Here is a 25,046-nt window from a genome sequence, read left to right as displayed (position 1 = left end):
CAAACATAAGCTGATGGACTTCAACTAAACCCTTGTCTAAATGGGAAGAGTGTGACTATTTTGGTCAGCGGACACAATTGCATTATACAAATATGCTGCACTTGGTCAACTGAAGAAACTCACTCAATCTCTCCTCATGTCTTGCTCAAGAAAACTGTCACTGGGGTGGTACTTTTGTACCAAAAAGTACACTTGAGGTAATAAAATGTAACTTTAAGGTACTAATGTACTATTTAGGGGTAAATGAGGTACAAAGATGTACCTTTTAACTTTTGAACCTTAGGTTACCACGCCATAGACTGCTTTGTACCTTTTTTCCAAGAGTGAAAACGTAATGACAGGAGGCATTTCATGATGTCAACGAGGATGTGTTTGAAAAGTAAATTTCCTGTGAATACAAAATGACAAGGCAAACCACTATCTGGTGAATGTAAACTGAACCACTGTCAGGTTTCAGTGGAATTTGGAAATACAGACTTTTCTATTTTGTTTTGCATTACTCAAAAGCAGCAAATGATCACATTCTGAAAGTCACATTCCTTCCTTTGGCATTCCATTCCTTTTCTGCTATGACAGTTATGAAGAAAGCAGGCTGTCCAAATTGTCCAATTAAAAACTGGGAAAAAATCCAGACATACTGGCACCGTCATGGCCATCACTGCTTTTGGTAAATATTCGGTTTCCTTTTTTTTTTCTTACAAAATGACCAAAACACACTAAAAAAGAAAGGATGTGTTAAATATTAAGATGAAGTTAAAACTATATTTATTATATCCTTTGTCCTGTTTGCTTGTCTATTTGTCATTCAAAATATTACTTCTGTAAAATAATAAAAAAAATGCAACAGGAACGCAAAAATTTCAAGACAAAATTTATTATTGAAACTACCATTAAAGAGTATTTACACAACAGAATAAATGCTTTTTAAGTGTAAGGATCATTACTTCAATATACATTCTTATTGGTTAAAAAAAGAGGTAGGGTCAAACTGCTTCATTTCAGATGTTCGGTACAACCTGGAAAGGAGTCATTTCCATGATCGAACAAAGATGATAACACAATCAATGTTCACTGTAATTAATCCCATTGCACATCTCATTCAGCATTAGCATGTAGATGACAGAAGCTTGACGGCCAAAAACAAACAAACAAGGCAAAAGCAAAAAAAAAAAAAAAAAAAAGCAATCACTGAACATCATTCATATGTGAGAGAAACTGAGCATGATGGACAATATTAAGAGTGAAAAATGAGGGGAGGAAAGGACAAAGCGTGATAGAGTGACCGTCACTGAGGTCTGAGTGGTTTTTAAGGCATCTTCAGCAGCTGTATGGAGGCAGAATACTAGGAAAGAGTTTGTATGATGTATTCTGTGCATCTCAGATGGAAGTCTAAAACCAACTCCACATAAAATCACACTATAACTATTATCAGGAAAACGTCTGATTCTTTTCTATGTAGCATTTACTCCACTAACATCAGGGTCAATTTGCTGTTCTAAGAAAACCTTTTGTTGGTGAAGATTTACAAAGACTTCTCTGGAGATAAAAGTATTATTCTGAAGCAAATTTAAGTGAGCTATGTAGCAGCAAGATGACAAAGTGGGTGGATAATCTTCAAGTCTACCTCTCTATGTTGAACAAAACATGGGAATAGTTTAAAACTTTTTTTTATTGTAAAAAACAAATCGCATCATTGCCATCTTGGCACTATAGGTGTCTAAAAAAATATTAAAACAACACCCCAAATCCTCCAAAAGTGAAGTAGATATTGATTTTCTAAATCAAATTTTTGCATTAGCAGACAGTGTCTATATGTCACATCAGAAACCGGGATCATGTGCAGAATTGCTGGTGCAGAAGCCCTGATCATGAGATCACCTCAAATGAAGTTTCCTTCGTTTATCAGTGTACTGCCAGGTGATGCTTTAACAACATTACAAATCAATCGAATGCAAACCCTGCCGTCATATACTCCTGAAACCTATTCATGTTTCTGAAGGACCAACAAAGATATTTGGCATCTCAAAATGTGGTAAAATGAAGGAGGAACTAGTAAAAAACGGTGGCAACCAAATCCAAAATTTAAGGGTTACTTCAAAAGTCTGAAAGTCAGCTGTGATATGTGTTTGTTTACTGTATTGGCAACACAGTGTTTTGCTATATTGATGAACATCTGAGTGTTGTGGAATAGGTCTGTGTTTGGTCTGTAGGGGGCAGGGTTGAAAACAGTCCGCATACTGTGTTTATTAATGCATGCCGTTCATTATGTGTTTCTGGTGGATCTCTAGAGTAGTGTCGTCCTCTTTGTTGTGCTGGGAAGGGCTCACGTCGTCTTCCCAAAGCTGAGCAGCTTTACGGATCTCATCCAGAGTGTACTCCTGCAGGATGGTCCCGTTTTCAAACACCGTAACCAACATGTCCTGCAAAAGTCGATCATATTAAAGGATCACCAACTATGACCAGCACTGTTTACATTTTTACATATTTATTTTAAAGAAATTAATGCTTTTATTCAGCAAGGGTGCATTAAATTGATCAAAAAGTGACAGTGAAGACATTTGTAATGTTATATATAATACATAATGTTCATTTGAACTTTATATTCATCACTGAATCTCAAAATAACCATGTTCAAAAATGTGGCACAGTACGTTCATATCTTTAGGAAAAATCTGGGAAATAATAGGTTGCAAAATAATAATAATAAGATGTTGCAAAGAGAGCTGATCTAACCTCCTGTGGTTTGCCTGCTCCACTTTCCACCGTCTCAATGAAGCCATCTGAATTTCTCCTCAGACAGAGACGACCACGCTTGGATCCTTTAGACGGGTCCGTCACTGGCTGCTTATAGACGTCCATCTATGCAAACACAAATGACATGATATAAAAAAAACAAAAAAACAATACTGCTCAAGTGTACTTTAAACAGGATGTTTTGAAAGTGAAAGTGATAAAGAAACTCACGCCTTTGCCATTGGTCTCCACATAGCTGCACTTAAAAGCGCAGTTTAGCGTGTCTCTGTTGACTTTCTGCAGCAGTGCGCTTCCGCAACCGAAAAACACATTTTCAGCACTCCAACCCTCATCGCTCAGTTTCTCGAGAATCTGCGCTAGGCAAAAAAAAGAAAGAGGAACACTGATCAGATTACGATCAATGATTTACCATTGTTTTTTTTGTTTTTTTTAGATTAGATTCAACTTTATTGTCATTGCACATGTAAGGTACAGGGCAACGAAATGCAGTTAGCATCTAACCAGAAGTGCAATAAGCAGAGGTACAGGATATACAGTGCCTACAATATGTTACATATGTACAGAAATATACAGATAAGGCAGTACTATGGACATAATTTACAAATTTTAAATACTATCAGTATGATATACAGATGGGTGATATGAACATACTATACAGATGGATTGTGCAGTAAATGTATGTACACTATGAGCAAAAACTATGAAAATAATTACAAATGGATATGAATAAGCTATACATTAAGATATATAAACACTAGTGCAATGAACATTGAAAGTGCATAGAAAATAAAAATTTCCAGTACATAGTACTCAGTGTGTAGATGGATGATTTTTTTTTGTGTAATCTGTAATAATTGTTTATAATCAAACAGTCATGAAAGGTTGATAAACATTCAGGGCCAGTATCAAGTTGACCCTGTACACGCCATTCCACACATTTATTAATATGTTATTAGAATGTGATAACCTGCTAATCATAAGCACACCTAGAGTGAGGTCCAAAAGTTTGAAACGACAGTGAAAAAGCTTCTATTTTGCATTTCTCTAATATAGTCCATTTACTTTTAATTACTCATAACTTTTTGATTTGCATTTAATTTGTGCAAGAATTTGCAAAACAATGTGTGTGCTAATTGAAAAACTGACATGGGTTTCTGAACATATTATTTGTTTTGATGTTTTGCTTTACTGGCAGCGGTGCTCAAGTTTGCGTTTGTGTAAAAGCTGAATATTCTCCAGTATGATTTGAAGACGATTTTCCAAAAGAGCATCTTGTGCTTCAATGAAACGAAGAACATATGACACTAAGGAATTCACATGATCAATGTCACAAATTTGACATAAACAAACAATACATATAGTCTCTTAAGCTCATGCAAAGTTGCATTTACTTAATACAAAATGCCTATTATTAAATATTAATATTGTAACATATATTTACAATTTGCATCTTACTGAATCCAAACCTTTGCATGGTAGTTCATGTTTTTTTCTCTCTTGGTCTGAGGTTTAGTTTACCTCATTAATCGAGTTCAGATCAATTCCATCCCCTTGGATAATGCGCAGGTATGATGGGAGCACCTTGTAACCAAATGAGTTCTGAGAACATCCGAAACACTCCTCCAAAATCTTTATCACCTAAAAGCGAGACAGAAAAGTCAAATGAATGGGGGAAGCAAGTGAAAATTCAAAGCATAAAGCCAGCTGATCAATCTTAACTCCACTATTTCATTCATCAAATACAAACAAGCAACAAACTAATCTGAAAGACAGTATATAAAAGGAAAAACAATATTCTAGAGCATTTCTTTCACACAGACCAGCTAGCTCTGTAAGTCACAGTGCTGGAGAAAGCCTATTTGTTTGAGTCTTGACTCCACTAAAATGCAGCTGCCTTAAGGTCTGTAGTGAACACTACTCCACTTTGAGCACACTTGGTACATGATACACACACCTCTATGAGGGTCTGAGCGGGGTCCCCGGAGTCTGGACGAATAATGAGTGCAGAATCCTCACTCCTCTCCATCACTCTCTCCTTCAGCTTGTCCCCCCAGATGTGCTTACAAGCCTTAAAAATATCATAACTGTCGCTAACCACAGCTACAGGCCCAGAGGGAAACTGGTCCAGCAGACACTCAAACGCGTCTTTCTCTCGACTCTTGCCCCAGGAGATGATAGTACTACAGAGACATGAAAAACAAAGTCTGACATACCTTCTTCAAATTAGTGAACAACAATTAGTGAAGTCCTGCCCACTCATGCTTCATTTAGTTTGAAGGTGCATTATAAATAAACAGGTTTGACTTTGCTAAACAACAATTAGAAAGAATCATTTGTTGCAAATGAGTCATTAGTGTCTAATAATCCTTGGCCGTAGAGCTATAAAAATGTCGGAGTGATTCATGGAATGGTTGAAAACTTATATTTGAACTATATGAGGGTGGAACGGCGTCACAGAACAAATGGCGTGATTTGAAAAAGAGTGAGAGCTATACTGGAAAATGCACTCAACCACACAGAAAAAGGCGCTACAGCTGCGAGATGGATGAATGTGTAGCTACTAATAGAACTAATTAGAATCAACGGAACAAATGGAAATTAACATGCAGGTGTTTAACGTCACCGTTGAATTTGACGACACAAGCTGTTTGAAATCGAAGGCAGCTGTTTAACTGACTCACTGCCAAATCAGTCTTAAAGGGAAATTCTCTACTGGTCACTAATTTCCATGCAATCACAATGAAGTTTTCAAGCTACGAAAGAACATAAAAACAGTCTGTACAAATTGTTCTGAAGTCATATAATAGTTTTGTGTCAAAACAGACTAAACATAAGCTGTTTTAAAATCTTTAAAAATCTTTACGTCTGCCCTAGCAGGTTCATAAGAGTTCATGAGATTTGTGAATGAACCATACTTTTGAATCGGATTAATCTGGTTCTCCATTTAAACTCGTCTAATCTGGTCACAGTGAATAATGGTTTACTGAATGGGAACAGAAACTCTGTCGTCATAATCACATATACCTTTTATATGGTGCTTCTGTGCTATTCTCTGAAGTTCTGAAAGCTCCAGTCCCCACTTAATGTAATTGCACGGAAAAAATCAACCATTGCAGTCTTCAAAGTATTTCGTTTTGTGTTCCAGGGAAGAAAGAAAGTCATATGAGTTTGGACTGATATAAGGGTAAGGATGTTTAATGTTTTAAACTAATTTTTTCATAAACTAAACTAAAACAGGTTTCAGCATTCCAAGGTACCATGTCATATCATATTCAACAATCTTAAAGGTTACATTTAAATTTAGTCATTTAGCAGACGCTTTCATTATTATTTTATTAATATTATAATAAGTTAATGATTTTTTAATTCACCCAACAATGAAAAGTCTGTCATTAATTACTCACCTACATGTTGTTTCCAAACCTGTAAAACCTTCCTTCATCTTCAGAACACAAATTAAGATATTTTTGATGTAATCCGAGAGCTTTCTGACCCTGCATAGACAGCAACACAACTGACACATTCAAGGCCCAGAAAAGCAGTAAGAAGATTGTTAAAATAGTCCATGTGACATCAGCGGTTTAACTGTAATGTTATGAAGCTACAAGAACACATTTTGAGAGCAAAGAAAACTAAAATAACTTTATCCAACAATTTCTTCTCTTCCATATTAGTCTCCGCTGTGCATTCATGAGAGAACCACGACACATGCGTGAGGTGCTGCTGATGCAGGAGCCGGTGTGGTGAAAAGAAGAAATTGTCAAATAAAGTCATTTATTTCTTTACACACAAAGTATTCTCATATCTTTGTAAAAAATGATACATCCATGTGTTTGATGTCACATGGACTATTTTAATGATGTCCTTACTACCTCTTTGGGCCTTCAACATGTCAGTTGCGTTGCTGCCTGTGCAGGGTCAGAAAGCTCGGATTTCATTAAAAATATCTTAATTTGTGTTCCGAAGATGAACAAAGGTCTTATGGGTTTGGAACAACACGAGGGTGAGAAGTTAATGACAGAATTTTCTCTCTTTAAATCCGTGTTTTATTATTTTAGTATTATAAACACTACTATAGTATTTATCAATTCACTTTGAAACTTTCTTCAAACTTTATTTCTTTCAGGCGATCAGGTTTTAGGCAGGATATTACACAAAACCAAATTTGATTATGCCTTGACGAAACACAATTACATTACCTGTGTTCTGCAGCAGGGATGGAGAATCCAGCCATAGGACATGCATAGTATCGTTGTGCCATCAGCAGACCCGCCACTGTATCTGTGCTGCAGAAATTCACCAGATGAGCAGCTCCACCAAGTGCTGCCGACTAGATCAGTAAAGACATAACACAAATGAGTCAATTAACCCGTTTAATGTCAAACCCCTAGTCCCTGAAGTCTTTATTGTACATTAATGTTCTTGCGTCTGCAGTGAAACCCAAAGCTTAAATGGTGTGATTTCTGTCACACCATTTAAAACATTAGCTGATTCCCGTTATGTTGATCCTGTTTTTGTAACTGTATTATAGACAGTGGTTTTTAAGAAGCAAATCATAAGAGAGGTTGTGACTTTGACCTTTGAAATCAATTGTGTGCACAATTTAAAGCCAAGAAGACATTTTCTTTATTCCTCTGATTAAACACTCAGGTTATTGACTGTCTCAGTTCATTCATCGCAGGGTCACAGTAATCAGGGGGGACTTGCCCTTTAGTGATAGTCAAGGGAAGGTTGTTGCTCTGAAAAGTGAACACGTTTGATTCCAAGCAAAATCTCTTTAGTCCCCTGAGGAGAGCATCAATATTTCTTGCTCTACTACAAGGTGTATATTTATGTGGGAATTTGAGGAGTAGATTTCTTTTTTAATTTAAGAACTGATGAGATCTGGGCTTGATATCAACCCAGGGAAATCAGATCCGCAACAAGGCTTTAGTCTGCCGCTGTGATTGTAACAAGGATCTAGGGGACCTCGTCATGTAATTGTCAATGCAGTTGAGGAGCACAGCCCAGCCCAGCACAATATGATGGATCAACATAAATACCAGTGTTATTTTAATATTACTTATATACCATTGTATTGTTAATATTTTTAATAAGCTTTTATTTTTGGATTTTCTGTTTTCATTTTAGTTTAAATTTGAGTAATTTTGTGCTGTTTTATATTCCATTTAGTATTCTATTTTTAATATTCTATTTAAACTTTTAAAAAAAAAAAAAACAGCACACAACTATATGAAGTACTTTTAAGATACTTTAATGCATTCTGATAAACTTCCCTTTTTCCACTTAAGAACAAAAGTCATATGGGTTTAGAAGGATTTGAGGGTGAGTAAATGATGACAGAACTTTCACTTTGGGTGAACCTCTCCTCTAAAAGCATTGAAATCTATGACTCCATCACCACTCAGAAGAGAGTGGTGATGGAGAGCGAGCAGGAACCCTGAGTATCAGAGGCATTAAACTCTGCTTGGCATCATTAATCTCCTCTTGAAGCCATCATTAATCCAGTCAGCCGCAACCTAGAAAATACACTATCAATATCCCACTGTCCCTGATGAAGACTCGATAGTTTTACACAGCATGCTTCAATCTGTTATCAGCTGCTGAGGGAGAAGCACTTCGGGCTTTCTTAGATCACACACACTGATGTTCTTTCCCTTCCAATTCATTGTTTCTTACTTTCTTAAAATCCTTTTTGCACTTACTTTTCTGACAAAGTCCTGCACGAAAGTGACATGGAATATTGTCATGTCATATATTACACAATTAGCAATATTGCACTGACAGTTGGCACAGAAATATGTCATAAAGCCAGATATAAACGTGGACCTTGATTAGGACGCGCAGATGGCTTTTTTTGCATTGGACAGTCATGTTACACAACATGTGAAATTCTATAGGACATAACTGATTGTTACTGGTGTGGTTCGACATAGATGACAAGTTTTAGTTGGAAGAGAATAAAATAAAACTAAACCACAAATAAAATAAAATAGTAAAGTAAAATATTAGTACAGTGGTAGTATATTTCCTATGGGGTTACAAAGGTTGCAATTTTAAATCTCTGCTAAATGTCTGCTAGTTAAAAAAAAAAGAAAAAGTTAATTAAAACAAATAAAATAAGATATAAAAACCATAAAAACAAATCAAAATTATTAATCAAATAAAAAAATCTAATAAAAAAAATTAAACCTCCTTGGTACAGCTGCATTATATTTGCTATTGAATTACAAAGGCTGCAAATTCAAAACTCTAGATTATTTTTTAACAAACGGTAAAAATGTAACTAATCATTAAAAAACAAAACTTTTTGAATCAAATCAAATCCTTCTCAGTACAGCGATGTTACATGTGCTGTGAGGTTACAAAGGTTGCAAGTTCAAATCTTTGCTAGTTAAAAAAAAAGGGTAAATAAATCAAAATAATAAAAAAAAAAAAAAATCCAATACATTTTTTTAATCAAATCAAACCTTTTCAGTAAAGTGGTATTATATGTGCTATGGGGTTGCAGGTTCAAATTTCTGAGAAACTTATGAACTGATTTTTTTTTTAATGTTAAAAGGAAACTACAGTGGTGTGAAAAAGTGTTGGCCCCCTTCCTGATTTTTTTATTTTTTTGCATGTTTGTCACACTTTAATGTTTCAGATCAAACTAATTTAAATATTAATCAAAAGATAACACAAGTAAACACAGGTCACGAACAGATGGCCGGACATCGCCCTTCAGGATTTTTTGGTAGACAGCTGAATTCATGGTTCCATTTATCACAGCAAGTCTTCCAGGCCCTGAAGCAGCAAAACAGCCCCAGACCATCACACTACCACCACCATATTTTACTGTTGGTATGATGTTCTTTTTCTGAAATGCTGTGTTACTTTTACGCCAGATGTAATGGGACACACACCTTCCAAAAATTTCAACTTTTGTCTCGTCAGTCCACAGAGTATTTTCCCAAAAGTCTTGGGGATCATCAAGATGTTTTCTGGCAAAACTGAGACGAGGCTTTATGTTCTTTTTGCTCAGCAGCGGTTTTCGTCTTGGAACTCTGCTATGCAGGCCATTTTTGCCCAGTCTCTTTCTTATGGTGGAGTCATGAACACTGACCTTAACCGAGGCAAGTTAGGCCTGCAGTTCTTTAGAGGTCAAACAATTTTTCACACACGGCCATGTGGGTTTGGATTTTGTTTTCCCTTCATAAAAAAACCCTTCATTTAGAAAATGCATGTTGTGTTTACTTGTGTTATCTTTGATTAATATTTAAATTTGTTTGATGATCCGAAACATTAAAGTGTGACAAACATGCAACACTTTCACACCACTGTACGTCAGTGAATTAGTGCTGTCAAATGATTAATCGCGATTAATCGCATCCAAAATAAAGTTTTTGTTTGCATAATGTGTGTGTGTTTTGTGTGCATTTATGTATATATATAAATATACACGCATACAGTATATTTTGAAAATATTTACATGTCTATTTATATTCATATAATTTATATTATAAATAAATATAATATATAAACATAAGATTTCTGAAATATATACATGCATGTGTGTGTATTTATCGATACATAAATATGCACAGTACATATACATATATTATGTAAACAAAAACTTTTATTTTGGATACGATTAATCGTCTAGCCAAGTCTAGCAATGCCCCTGAGCATCACTTCCCTTGCACCTTCTATATAGAATTGCTTTTAGTTAATTAGAAAGATAAAAATGTAAAAATCCACCTTGTTAAATGACCTAAACCTTCAAGCATTTTTTATGTTAATGGTAAATGCACCTTTTCTGTTTGGTCAGGCTGCTGGATTGATCTATGAAGGCTACGTCACCATGTCCAGTTTTAGATCATGGCGCACTGGTCTCAAAAGGGCACCACAGAGGGGTTATGTCACACCTCATCAGAATCCAGTGGTCTCACTTTCGCACACAAAGGTCTCCTATGCATAGCACGCCCAGCCAGTCAGTAACAGACTCACTGCTTATCACTAGTCACCCAACACCTGAACCCCTCACTATGTGATATAGATGAAACCCGGCAGAGTTGACCTTTACACAGCAGACGGACCGATTCAAGAGCCAAACAGTCATCTTTACTCACACAACTCTTCAAACAGCACTACCCGATGACCCAAAACCCGTCAGCGTGACAACCTCACTCAAACACGGCCAACAATTAGTGCTCTCCTACCTTTGAAAAATACAGAAATCGAGAGCGGTCTGCATTGCTTGAGTTTCTAAAGGTCAGGTTTGATCTCCTTTTGATTAAATGGAATGGCCTCGTCTCATAATGCATCGATTTTCTGCTTTCACCAAGTAATGTCTGATTTCATTTGCCCCAGAAGACCAGGCTTTCTTTAAAAGCACTGAAGAGAGAAAGACCACGTTTGGCTTCAGCTTTGATTTCAAGGCTAAAAAAAGAATAAAGGTAGAGATTTTAATACCAGAGGCACTTCCTGTTTGACTTGAAAGATATTTCAGTGTTCTTCAGAGTGTGCAGTGAATGGCTACAGAAATTATAACTTCAGGGTAAAATTGTCATGCAATCAGTAATACATGAAAATCAGTTATTTTATAGCTTTCTATATATTCTCTTAGAGTCATACAACATAAAAGATTATGTTTTTTGTAAGCATCAATCACACAACACAAAACAGACTAATTGGTTATGAAAACAAATCCACAATTACTAGCCAGGTAACATGGTAAAACAAAACATGGTAAAAGAATGGTGTTAGGGCAATGCTTTAAATATCTCACACACTACTGCTTATATTCACTGTACTGATCCAGTGTTTTTTTTTTAAATAATTTTTTATAAAATATTATAGTATTGATTAATATAAATGACCTTTTATTGTCGGGTCCCCGCTATGATGGAAGCAACTTTCACAAATGTTTACAGAACAAGCGGGAACCCAGTGTGCCCGTAGCTTTCTCTATCTCTGTTTTATCATGTGATAGAAAGTCTAAGGCCTTCTCAAGCCATACCCATCTAATATACAACCTATTATGCATCAAACTAAGATTGCGGAGACACAAAATAATGCCATCAACTTAGCATTTTTAAACGCTTGCTTGATAAAAAATAAATAATTTCTGATCAATGACTTAAGCCCAAACAAACTAGATTTTACGTTTCCTCAATGAAACAGCCCCTCCTAACTTTAATTTTATAAGTGTCTGCAGGACTGTTAGGAAAGGTGGAGGTGTAGCTGCTCTATTTAAAGATGTCTATCAATGCAAGCAAGTGTCATTTGGTCAGTACTTGTCTTTTGAATATCTAGGTATTGTGCTGAAGGGTGCTCCACATATTCTGTTTATCAATATTTACAGGCCTCCAAAATACTCTCCAGCCTTTGTTGAAGAGTTCACAGAACTGTTATCAATGATTTCCTCAGAGTTTGACTGTTTTGCTTTTGCAGGGGAATTTAATATTCACATAGATAATGCAGAAATCAAAACTACAAAAGAAATTATAACTGCTTTAAACACTTTTGACCTGATTCAGCATGTGCATGGACCCACACACAATCGTGGACACACTCTAGATTTACTCATCAGTAGAGGTCTAAACATTTCAACCATTGTTAATAAGGATGTAGCACTATCTGATCACGTCTGTATTTTCTTTGATATACTGATCTCGGTTACCACTGAATCTAGATTTGTCTCTGTCAGAAAGAGATGGATTAACAAAAACACTAGTGCAGACCTGCCAACCTTTGACATTTTTTTGGAGTACCACTTGTGTGATGGCAACTGGGGGTGGGGGGGGGGGGGGGGGGGGGGGGTGTATATATATGATAAATCCTGATATTTTGTGAGGAACTGCTGTGGGGCATGGACTCTTTTTGGCTTCTTTTTAGGTCTGCTGCTCTCTCTCTCTCCCTGTCAGTGTCCTCATCTGATGTCATGTTTTTTTGTTGTTTTTTAGCTGCAAGGCATGAACACACACACACTTTTCGGTCACCGAGCACATAACTTTACACTACTTTACCAACTTAAATGCCTGGTGAATAGGCAAACTATCTTGAAAATTATGTAGTGTTAGGATAACGTTATTCATGTTAGATATTTACCAAAGGTCTGCACTCAGTCACATACGACAGCTGCACGATTCTGGATAAATTGAGAATCACAATTTTTTTTTGTCTCAAACAGAGATCACGATTTCCCACGAAACAAAATGCGTGACAAAATATTATTGCTGCAGTCTATTTAAAAGTGTTTAATTTGTTAGACATAATTAAACATTTAAATTAATATGTATTTATAATATATTTTGTTCATATTAAAATTATGAAAAAGTGGTTTGAATGAATGATTTAATGTCGCACTCATAAATATGTCACTTGTTTCTTTACTGGAGGAATCAGCGTTCTTAAACGAATCTCTTGATTCAATCACAAATACATTTAAGTCACTTTTCGCCACCTAGTGGCGAAACAATGCAATCGACACGTTATTTGAAGCGCCAGTTAACTTTCAAAAGGTCTATTTTGATCGCTACCATAAACATCAGTGTTTATATCTGAACTATTAACTTATGAATGACTGTAATACAGAACTAATACTGTGTAGTTGAAAAGACTGTTTGTGAAGCTGTTACCCAAACATGGTAACTGTCTGCTCTGAACACAGATGTGAATGTTCCGGTAAGATTTTTTTAAAGGTTTATTAGACACGGGCGAAGCTCTAGTGCAAATATATCAGTATTTATCCATGTACGTGCATTTTTTTGGACTAAAAGCCCTAATATTAGGACGCTGTTCAGGGAGTGCAGCTATATGAACACAAATAAACCGCCGCAGATCTGACTGAATATGAATGTGTGCTTTTATTCTATTTACAGTTCGTCTAGAATATCAATGCGATCACGTCGACTCCAGAGGATTAACTCAACTCAATATTTTAACTTTCCACATCCACCCCAACCCGTTTACCTTAGTTGTAAGTACCGTGTGTACTGTCCTCTTTTAAGAAATCAGACGGCCGGAGTAAAAAAGGTACGAGACCGAGCGGGATTTTGTTTTGCTGTCTATTTGCAGTCTCTTTTTAATGATAGGTCTACGCATTTGTCAATCATCCCACTTGCTAGATGGGGAATGAACCCAGCGCTCTGATTGGTCGAAGTGCTCTTTCATTACTGTTGCTTGATTGGTTTGTGCTGCACAAAGGCGTCACCAGGTTTTTGCGTAGTTTAAAGTGACAAATCTTACCTGCGTACTTTGAGGTCAAAATGCGTGCCCGCTATGCAAAATGCGTACAGGTTGGCAGGTCTGCTAGTGTGCTATTTATGGAGGCTATATCTTCAACACCAAGCATTTCTGCAGACTCTATTGATCTTCTCCTTGAATCCTTTAACTCAAAAGTTAAGAATGTTATTGATGATATTGCTCCTGCAAGAAGAACGGCAGACAAATACCACCTTGGAGAAAATCAACAGCAGTTCCAAGTATGAAAAGACAATGCGGAAAAGCGGAGCGGATGTGGCGGAAGACGACTTCACTAAAGCATCTATAAAGACAGCCTTCATGCTTTCAATGAGGAACTAGCCACAGCTAGACAGACCTAGGGCTGGGCGGTACATCGAGTTTGTACAATATATCCATATATTTTTATAAGCGGTATGGTATGAAGCGATACCGTTAATATCGAGTTTGATACGAGCGCGTCTGAAAAAATATCTATACGGAGGACACAGACTGAACTGCTGCGGAGAAAGTGTATAATACAATTTGTTCTAAACATGTGACGAGCTTTATATGAAGGGCTTTAAAAAAAACTTGTGAGATATAGTAGCCTAGTTTATAGTTTCAGTTTAAAGCTTCAGATGCTCTGACAGAAAGGCTGCGTGTGCCGCTGACAGAAACGCGCTGGTTTAAGCTATGTGCTCTTTTCCTAAATGCATAGTTTACATTTCACAGGTATATTCTCCATCTATAGATTTTAGAAAGCCATGGAAATATTTCCATTTTGCTGTCAGAAGTGCATGAGCTTTTTGCTTTACGATTCTCCACTAAACTTCACAGTCTTCATTTAGAACGAGCACCGCCATGCGCATACGCGCCAAACAGACAGAGCGCAATGTAATAGGAGCGCAATAATTTTGACTAAAATATAAATTTTACTGAAATATTTGTAGTTGGACAATATAAATGTGACATCTGTAGAATTTTAAACCTACAAGGTAGTATATTTGTACGAGAGCACTAACTGTAAAGTGACTGTAATGGGGTAATCAAAACTCTGCTTTAAAAGCATTGCTTTTGTTTTTAGATTACAATGTTAGAATGTAATGTGATTTTAACCCTTTTTTGCATATTATATATGCCTACATGGTTACATTCACTTTATTTGTTTAATCCAAATACAAAATACAGAGATATGAATTTTTGCTCATATCGCCCAGCCCTAGACAGACCTTCTTCTAAAACCTTATAAACAGTAACTTAAACAACAGTCACACTCTTTTTGCTACTGTTGAGAGACTAAGAACAGTTAGATCCTACTTAAACTTATGCTGTCCTATACTCACATAATAACCTCTCCCTTCTAAGTGGACGTCCATGACATGTGAAGTCCCACAAGGCTCAATTCTTGCACTGCTCTTGTTTAGCCTGTATATGCTCCCACTAAGTCAAATAACGAAAAGAACCAAATTGCCTATCACAGCTATGCTGATGATACAGATTTACCTAGCCTTATCTCCAAACAACTACAGCCCCATTGACTCCCTCTGGCAATGCACTGATTAAATTAACAGTTGGATGTGCCAGAACTTTCTTCAGTTAAACAAGGAGAAAACTGTAGTCATTGCATTTGGAAACAAAGATGAAGTTCTCAAGGTTATTGATTTTTTTTTTCAGCTTTACTGCACGTGCCTTTAAAAGCTTGGTCACACTTTATTTTAAGGCCCAATTCTCGCTATTTGACAAACCATTAACCGTGACTTTTGCCTCAATAAACTCCAAATTTTCTTCTTATTAAAGTTAGTAAGGTAGTTGTTAAGGTTAGGTATTGGATAGGATTAGGGATGTAAAATATGGCCATGCAGAATATGTGCTTTATAACCAAGTACTAATAAACAGCAGCTCCATAATAAAGTGTTACAAAAAGTTTTAGTTTTAGTTAACAATAACAACATCGTCCTGACCAGGAAGTGTAATTACCAATCCACGCTCATCATACCTCTTGTAGTGTTGTCAAAAATATCGATATTTCGATAAATATCGATACTGAAATATCTGAACGGTACCAATATTAATTTCCCGAAGTATCGATACACCGATACTAGCCGAGCTGTCACTTTCCCTTCTCTCCAAAGGCGCGTGGACAAGCACCACACGTGACCGCACTCGTCTCCTTCGCTCTGGTTAAATAGCAAAAGTGAAGTGAATAGAAAGATGACGGCTCTGGTTGTTAAAGAACACAGCAGGAGCGCTATCTGTAGGGATCTATGATCTCCGCGATGCACATTTACTAATGTGGCGCTCGCGGTGATTTCAGCGTCTGCCGTCTCAATGAGGACATAAATACATCAACAATATCTCCAGAACTGATCTGAAAGGCACTTTACGAGCATTTTACCATTTAATTTGAGTAAAACTAGCATCATATCATACACACACAGAACTTTAAAAGTATTCACGGCAACCCGTCAAAATAAAAGTTCGGTTTAACTTAGCCTATTAGACCGTGTGCCAGAAATAGGCTATATTACTATTATTTAGTAGAATGTACATAATACTACTACTTACTACTACTGTTAATTTTTTTAAAGAAATAATCACAAAATATTTAAATTTTAATAGTAAATCCCCTTCATTTGCCAAACATGTAAATGTTTAATTTTCATTAATTCAAATATAAATTAATTAAAATTGTTTTGCCTTCATCTGATATCCAGTAAAATTTAAATACACAACAGAATTTCTGAGGGGGAAAACACATTTCATAAGGCTACTGTAAGAATAAATAAAAATTGTTTGTATGCATTCAAATAATTAGACATGCTAAAACACAGAATTTGGTAACAATAAAACATAAGGTGAGAAAAAAATAAAACATTTCATACGGCCCTAAACGTGTCATTTTTGTTACACTTTTAATAAATTAAATGTTAAATTGTATAATTTTCATGATTTTAATGAATTAGACAGGCTTTTAGATTAATAGCATTTAATTTGACCATTAAAAAAAAAAAAGAGTCCAGAAAAATTAAAACGGAAAAAAACGGAATCCAGAAAAATTAAAATAGAAAAAATTGAATGTAGAAAAAAATAAAACGGAATTTGGGGAAAAATAAAACGGATTTCATAGGGCCCTATATCTGGAAATATTTTGGTTATGAAGCAAATGAGAATATCAACAAATAGAACTTTGGATTTTAATTAGTACATGTATTAGTAAACGTTAGTTTCAATTAACATTTCATTAACATTAACTAAGATTAATAAAAGATTAATAAATAAATCAACAAATGCAGTACCTCAAGACATTTTTTTGTTCATGTAAAATATACCGCATGTTCTCGACTTGTTACATTTATCTTTAAATTAAAAAAAATTACCCCCTTAATATTGTGGCAGTTTTTTTCACCGTGGTATCGAAAATCGATATTTTTCAAGGTATCGTATTGAAGTTAGAAATTCCAGTATCGTGACAACACTAACCTCTTGTGAGGACACCCCTCTGTAGCCAAAATCATGCAGTTTGGTGTCCAGACCCTCCAGGCTCCCTGATGTGGCCTTCAGGTGCTTGGCCAGAATCTTTTTGAACTCCCTGGAGATTGTTGCCACGGTGATGGGGTACCACATTTGGACCAGCATCGTCTGCGGGGACAGAATGTACACACAATCACATGTACGTCAGAGAAGACCAAAGATGGCTTGCAATTGCGCTCACAATTTGTATGGCCCTGACCATTTACAGCACAACTCATTTTGATGGTTGTGATGGTTTCAGCAAGTCAGGAGGGGGTTATAAGCTTGTTCTACCATTGAGGATCAGAAAGAGCGAAGGATCTGGAAAACTACACTGTATCTCATTGTGATGGAACTATCAGGAACTGTAATGAAAAATATTGCATACTACAATGTTCCAGTAGAACAGTCAAACACAGCACTTTCAACCCCAAGTGGTGGGCTTGATTGCCAGGGAATCCATGAACAGATAACAAGCATATATAAAATAAAGTGTTTGTCAAATGCATTAATAAATAGAAATATTCAACCTTTATGTTTTTTTTATTTATATTAGGAAAATGATTTGGGTCACAATTTTCATCATGGATTATAGACATGCATCTTCAGACCTGGTAGCCAAAAAAACACTTTGTCTACATAATGACAAACAGTAAGAGCTCTGAGCTCTTGAGTCTGCAGGGCTGAAGGCCAGGTCAGTACCTAATGACCTCGTGTCCTAACTGACCCCACCAGCCTGTCCAAACCTCCCTCAGTTTTTTGGTCCAGGATTAGCAGCAGGAGCTTGCTGGAAATCAAAGCCTGCTGTCATCCTGAACAATAGTACGGCAGAATCATCCAATATGAAGTAATGTGCCACACCATCAGGCTTACGGACTATGCTGACAGTCAGACATTCAAAGGGGCTTTGTGTTGCTCTTAAGATTGTTTTAACAACAACAAAAAAACTTTTGTATTAAGATATGGCTCATATCAAATTGTGTGGCGTCTCAAACAAACGTGAAAAACATGAAAAAATATGTGATGATCACATGGCCATAAAGGGATCCTTTAATAATGGCCTTGAAAGCACCTTTTGTGAAGGAAATCAGTAACTCGCTTTAGTTTGATATGACCCTTTGAGTAACATCCCTTTTCTCGCAACATTTTTCAAGGTTGATTTAATGCTGTTTGGACTTTGTCCTTAGATTACAATACCATTCAACAATTAGGGTCTGTAACATTCTTTTTCTTAAAAAAAAAAATTTTTTTTTAAAAGAAGTCTCTTATGCTCAACAAGACTGCATTTATTTGATCAAAAATATTCAAGGCATTAATGTTTGCCTTCAATACCACCACTGACTCTGCACCCCTTTACCTAAATTAATTACTTCAGACTTATGTGACCTAGAAGCTTGCATTCTGCAAATGAACGTCGCTTTATTGCGTCATCCCAAAGAGGCACAAAATCACTTTCACAGACTTTTACATAAAATGTTCCCTCCCGGTGGAACGACATGCCCAACTCAATCCGAGCAGCTGAGCCCTTAGCCATCTTCAAGAATCAGCTAAAACACATCTTTTCCATCTTTATTTGACCCTCTAACTCTAGCACTCTCTGTTTTAATTCTATTCTTAATAAATAAATAAACTTTTCTAATTTATTTGTATTCCATCGGTTTTCTTTTTATTTATAAAAAAAAAAAACCATGTACTGCCTTAAGCCAAAGACTATAGAAATACAAAGACAGTTTACTCTATACTTATGCGCAATATGGCGGGATAGTCCCGCCTTCTAAATGAAAGAGCCAATCGTTGATTTGGTAAAGTCATTGCATCACTGCAGCGGCTGTTAGAAGCTCCGTCTCCCATAGAGGCTGGACCAGCCGATGCGCATAGCGTCTGCTAAATGACTAAATGTAAAATACAGTAAAAACAGTATTCTTGAAAAATATGATTAAAATAACTTTTCTATTTAAATGCGTTTTAAAATGTAATTTATTCCTGTGATTGCAAAGCTGAATCTTCAGTGTCACATGATCCTTAAGAGATCATTTTAATATGCTTATTTGGGGCACAAGAAACCTTTCATTATCATCAAAAAGCTGTACTGCTAAAAAACTTTGCGAAAACCATGATACATTTTTTTTTTTAAATGCTTTGATGGATAAAGTTAAAAAGAACAGCATTTATTTGAAAAATTTTGCACTGGAGAATAAAAGTACTAATTGAACAGTAGTGCATGTATTATTTTGTAAATATTTATTTATTTGTGTTCTTCCTACAATTTTTTAAACATTCATTTGGACAATTTGGACTAAATTACTTTTATACCATTTGCAATATCTGCATTGGCTTCTTTTAAAAACTGTAGCATAGATGAAAGAGGACAAGTAATACCTCAATATAACTGGGGAGCCAGAAGAAATCCGGATCCGTGTTCTCCACAGTGAAAAGAACGTTCCCTCTGGGAATGATCTTCCCCTCGGGAACTGCTTTGATACGGATTGGAAGGCGGCCATCATATTTCTGACAACACAATTAGGAAAAGGAAGGCAGCAGGTGGTCGTTATCTCCGTGTGCACTCATCTCCGGAACAAAGTAAGCAGACTTCAAAGTCATGTAATGGTCAAATATCTGAAAACAAACTTTGACTTTGATATGAACTTCGTACCTCTAAAATTTTCCTCCATCCCTCTTCATCGAACACTGACCGTTTAAAGTGCATCTGATAAAAGACTTTCGCCTCCTGAATCTTTTCCTCTGTGACAACTGGTCCTGCAAGATATTTATATAATTACATGAGCTCAGAGATGTTAAGATCTGTTTATAAAGCATATGTTCTTTTGATCATGTCGAACATGTAAATAGTAAACTAGGATACCATTTAGTGATGCAGTAAATGCACAGTTTTGTTCAGTAACGATGATCAAATATCAATTTGTCTGTGGTTATAAAATACAAAGTTTACAACGCCCATGACCTCTTTCAGGGAGAATGCAATACAGTGCAATGCCAGAATAACTGTCTTAAAATTCAATGAAATATTCATTGTTTTAAGAGGGAGTACAAATAGTTTGACTAAAAGAAAATGTTAAATCAGTGGAGACACAGGAAAAAAAACCCTGCTGCCGTTAACACATTCTATTCATGGTTGCAGTTTAAAACACAACCCACAAAATACACACTTTCTGGGTTGGAATACTTCAAATTAAATTGGAAGTTTGAGGGGAATTAGCCTTATGTAACCAGGTTGTTTTTGCAACTAAATTTTAATATTGTTATAATACCGTATACCAGGATAAAAGCATTAGCAATTAATCACAGCATGAAAATTTGATACCGGTATATCCCTTATCCACACAATTGAAAGTCAGTTGGGTTCAATGCCGTTTTGAACCCCACTGACTTTTAATGTATGAACAAAAACAGCCAAAAGATTCTTTAAAATATCTTATTTTGTGTTCCACCATAGAGTTATACAGTTTTGCAATGAGACGACAGAGAATGAATGGTTTTACAAATTTCATTTTTAGGTAATTTTTAGGTTCTTTCTTCTTTAATCTTACATTTTTAAACTCTAGCAGCTTGTTTTGACTGCATGTCCGTCCTTTATAACTGCTCTGGAATGTGTGCTATTAGCAGTTTCAGGACAAGTTTTCCATTACTCAATCATGTGAAGGACAATACATGAAAAAACATTCAGTCCATGCCAATAAATGCACAAACTCAAAAACAAACAGTACATCTATGTAAGCCAAGTGGAACTTCACAAATGTTTTCTGATTACACAAGGGGTTACACAATAATGAAAGTAGTTGGTATTACCTGCTAGGTACTTCTTTAGAAGATACTGGAGGCCAAAAAACACCACCTCGTTAAACTGCCCCCCCTTTTTGTGCCGACACTCGAAGTAAGAGTACACCTTACTGACATTGGGTGGGTATTGCTTGAAGTGGGTAATCTGAAAAGAACAGAGGAGCTTTGAGTATTAGAATTATTTACACAATCTCAAAATCACCAGGGGCCTGTTTCATAAAGCAAGTTTAGCAAATAAGCCAGGCTTATTTCAGTTAGTCTGACTTATTTTGAACCAAATCAACTAACAATACGTCAGACTAACTGAAATAAACCTGGCTTATTTGGTAAACTTGTTTTATGAAACAGGCCCCAGTACTTTTATTAATTACACTATCGTTCGAAAGTTTGGAGTAAGCCATTACGCCAGTCTTCAGTGTCACATGATCCTTCGGAAACCATTCTAATATGATAATTTGCTGTTCAAGAAACATTTCTTTTTATCAATGTTGAAAACAGTAGTGGTGCTGAATAGTTTTTGTAGAAACCGTGATTTATTTTAGGATTCTTTGATCAATAGAAAGGTAAAGAGAGCATTAGGCCTATATATTAAAAACATACATATTTTATAACATTATAAATGTCTTTACTGTCACTTCTTTACATTGAAGACTATAAGCCTGTTATATTTTAATACACAACTGCATTGCTTCCTCATTCTTGTGAATCTGTCAGCTTCAGGCTGTGTGCATGGATCTCACAGCATTTTAACAAAGTCTTGTTTACTGTATGCTGATACTGTCAAGCTGTCTCTTGATTTACAAGTACAAACCTGCCATTATATCCTGGACACAAATTTAATACCAAAAAGCAGCTGGTCTTCAATGCCCTGCGATACAATCTGCATAAACAATCTGCTTTCTTGATGGCTTAGTTTTGTGTCATGTCTCCTTCAAAGAAAAACAAATTAAATATATTTCTATCTGCTTCTTAAGAAACAAATAATGGTCCATGTGATGCTCCATTAGTTTGGTTGTCCAAGATTATTTATCAGATCAACCCTGAAAGTCTATTTTGCTTATATAAAGGAAAAAATGAATTTACATGTGATTTGTAAGGTATGGAAAGACAATCTGCTGCGGACTTTTTTTTTTTTTTTTTGCAAATTCTATGCGGACTTCTAAACTGGGCTGAATTGTAAAATTGCCAAAATAATTATGCAAGACATGACAGATGGGAAACATATGATTGCTGGGTGTTCCACTTCATAGGGAATTCTGAGTGGACCTGATCATCAGCACAAACCTGATTCACTCAATGATACCTGGTGCAATCTGTTTAGGTCAAGATAAAATGGATTTCTATTTGCCACTTGAGGAATGTTTGTGTGTGTTGTAACAACAGTGCATTCTAAATGGGCAGGCATCAAAATCTCATAAAACAAGTAGTTATCCTATCATAAGATCAATAACACGTTAACATTTAATTTGTGTTGTGAGATTTCAACACAGATCCAGATGGGATTTGTGGCTGGTTGTTTTGTTAGAGGTTAAAGACTAATGTGAAGCACAAAGATTATTACTCAACTTTGGCCAGTCAGCATTGGCCAAACGTGGAAAATTAGAGAGGTAAAATTCTTCAATGTTTTGTAAAGATCATTAAACCCAGCTAAAGACATATAATAATTAGAGTCACATCCCAAAAAGCTTTAAGCATTACAGAGTATTACATAACGTAACATTAGATATAACAGATTTTGAAAAAAGATGCATATGCATCCAATGTAAACACAGAACTATTTTGTTTGCAAGCGTCTTGTTACAAGATAGTAGTAGTTTAACTGAATAGTTTTGTAATTCTAAATATATCAAATCATGCTACTTCAGATATGGTAGTTTTATATTTTGTTTTACGCGTTTTAACTGATTCCTTACTGGACCTTTGACGTGGTCAGACTGTCAAAGTGCAATTAAACAACCATAATCAAGTGACTATTTACAACAGCCTTGCAAAAATCACTTTCGTGTATAGCTGATAACTAAAATATGTAAATTCTGATTACTGATATATTACAGGTGGGATTAAATGAGTTACTGGCCAATGTTTCCATGTGACTGGATTTCTAGACTGTGAGATTTAGATATTTTGATTATATTTAAGGTTACATGAACAGTACATGTAAAACATTAAGTCATTTGGAATGATGTTGCTGTTGTTATTATTATTATTAAATAAAACTGTGGTTTTCTAAAAAAAAAAAAAAGTTTTGATTCCTAGATTACTATGTGACGTGACGTCACGCGCTATGGCCTTCGGCCATAAAAAGATGCACGAGGTCATTCCGCATAAGCCCCGCCCCCTGCGTTCAATGAGTGGGGCATTTAAAACGAACCTGAGCTTATGCAGATTCCCCTTAACAAAACAAAAATAAAACACAATAACCGCAATTTTTCCATAACTGTATGTTATTCTGAATCATGCTTTCATTTACATTTAATCGATTTACAAGGTCAAAGTTGGTTTTATCCCCACGTATTTGTGACGGTTTAGCTGTCCAAACTCGGTCCTGGAGAGCCGGTGTCCTGCAGAGTTTAGCTCCAACTTGCCTCAACACACCTGCATGGAAGTTTCTAGTATGCCTAGTAAGAGCTTGATTAGCTGCTTCAGGTGTTTAATTAGGGTTGGAGCTAAACTTTGCAGGACACCGGCCCTCCAGGACCGAGTTTGGACAGCCCTGGTTTAGCACAAAAGCTAACTTACTGTCAGAACAGGCCAAGCTCTGTCATGCGTCTTTGCGTTTCTGTTGTCAAACGACTCGAGCCAGGCGATTCTTACCTTATAAGAGTCTGTCGCAAGTAACAAATTTAAATCCTGAGCTGCCATCATCGAGGACAAAGTAAAAGCGAAACGGTCCGATATGTGTGTGATCCGAGCCGCGTGGTACCAGTCTCGATAATCTTCTTTTTAAAACCTTTCGGGTATGCCAGGAGAAAATGCAATGAAACGCGATCACCTCAGTATCTTGTATGTGTGAGGGCGCGCACTGATAGGTCGCATCGTCCAGTATCAGACACAACGGGGAGGAAAGGGGGCGGAGTCACGCTGGACGTATGAAAGAGACGCTTGCCTACGTTCGGTGACGCAAAAGTGGGCGGCGACATAAACTCAGAAAGCGAATCTGAAGCTTGAAAAAGCTGTGTTGCCTGTTGCTTACAAAGAGTTTCGTTTTCTTGTAAAGGCTGATTAAACTATGGACGGAACGTGGCAGGCATTTGAAAAACTTTCAGTTTTGCTTTCCCCACTGTAAAAAAAAAAACCACACACTTTAAACCATATAATGGTTTCCTCTTGGTTGATTTGAGATATTTTAGATTTAGACACTTAGTTTACAAGACCATTATCAGCAAAACATTTAAGCTATTTCTCAACCAGGTAAACATAGGCTACATTTTTCTGACACATCAACAAATAAGAGTGGCCAGGTTTGTAAGAGTGGTTCATCACAAACTGATTTTTTTTTCTGCATAGTTTTAATGTAATCTTTATTAATTGTTGATAGTATTAAGTGAGTAATGATCCAGCAGGTCTACATGAGATATATAATTTGCATAGGAAAAACTGCCCTAGGCTATCTGTACAATAACATGTCTAACCTCTCTTCATATCATAAAAGCTTTCAAACCAACCCTGCCTTTATAGGGAACAGTTTAAAGACCATACCAAGTCCCAGTTCCAACACTTGTAGTCTTTGCCCCTTAAGAGTGCATGCAAGCACAAGCAAGTAAGTGAAAACGATT

General features: G+C 36.2%; 1 protein-coding gene across 1 annotated transcript; it reads right to left on the bottom strand.

Annotated features, from left to right (window-relative positions):
• Window positions 1-854: 854 nt before the first annotated feature.
• On the bottom strand, window positions 855-24,333 carry LOC306856730 (nicotinamide phosphoribosyltransferase-like). The gene is made up of 11 exons (XM_079396157.1): window positions 24,085-24,333; window positions 21,280-21,415; window positions 20,126-20,229; window positions 19,852-19,980; window positions 17,443-17,601; window positions 6,954-7,084; window positions 4,709-4,934; window positions 4,273-4,392; window positions 2,965-3,105; window positions 2,734-2,859; window positions 855-2,420 (listed from the first exon to the last, which is right to left on the bottom strand). The coding sequence occupies exons 1-11, from the start codon at window positions 24,133-24,135 to the stop codon at window positions 2,247-2,249; spliced, it is 1,497 nt and encodes a 498-aa protein (XP_079252283.1). The 5' UTR covers window positions 24,136-24,333; the 3' UTR covers window positions 855-2,246.
• Between the last annotated feature and the right edge of the window lie 713 nt (window positions 24,334-25,046).

This window comes from Barbus barbus, assembly GCF_936440315.1.
Source record: "Barbus barbus genome assembly, chromosome: 37".
NCBI lineage: Eukaryota > Metazoa > Chordata > Actinopteri > Cypriniformes > Cyprinidae > Barbus > Barbus barbus.
Note: the sequence above shows the minus strand (reverse complement) of the source record. Positions and strands in the feature narration are given on the sequence as shown.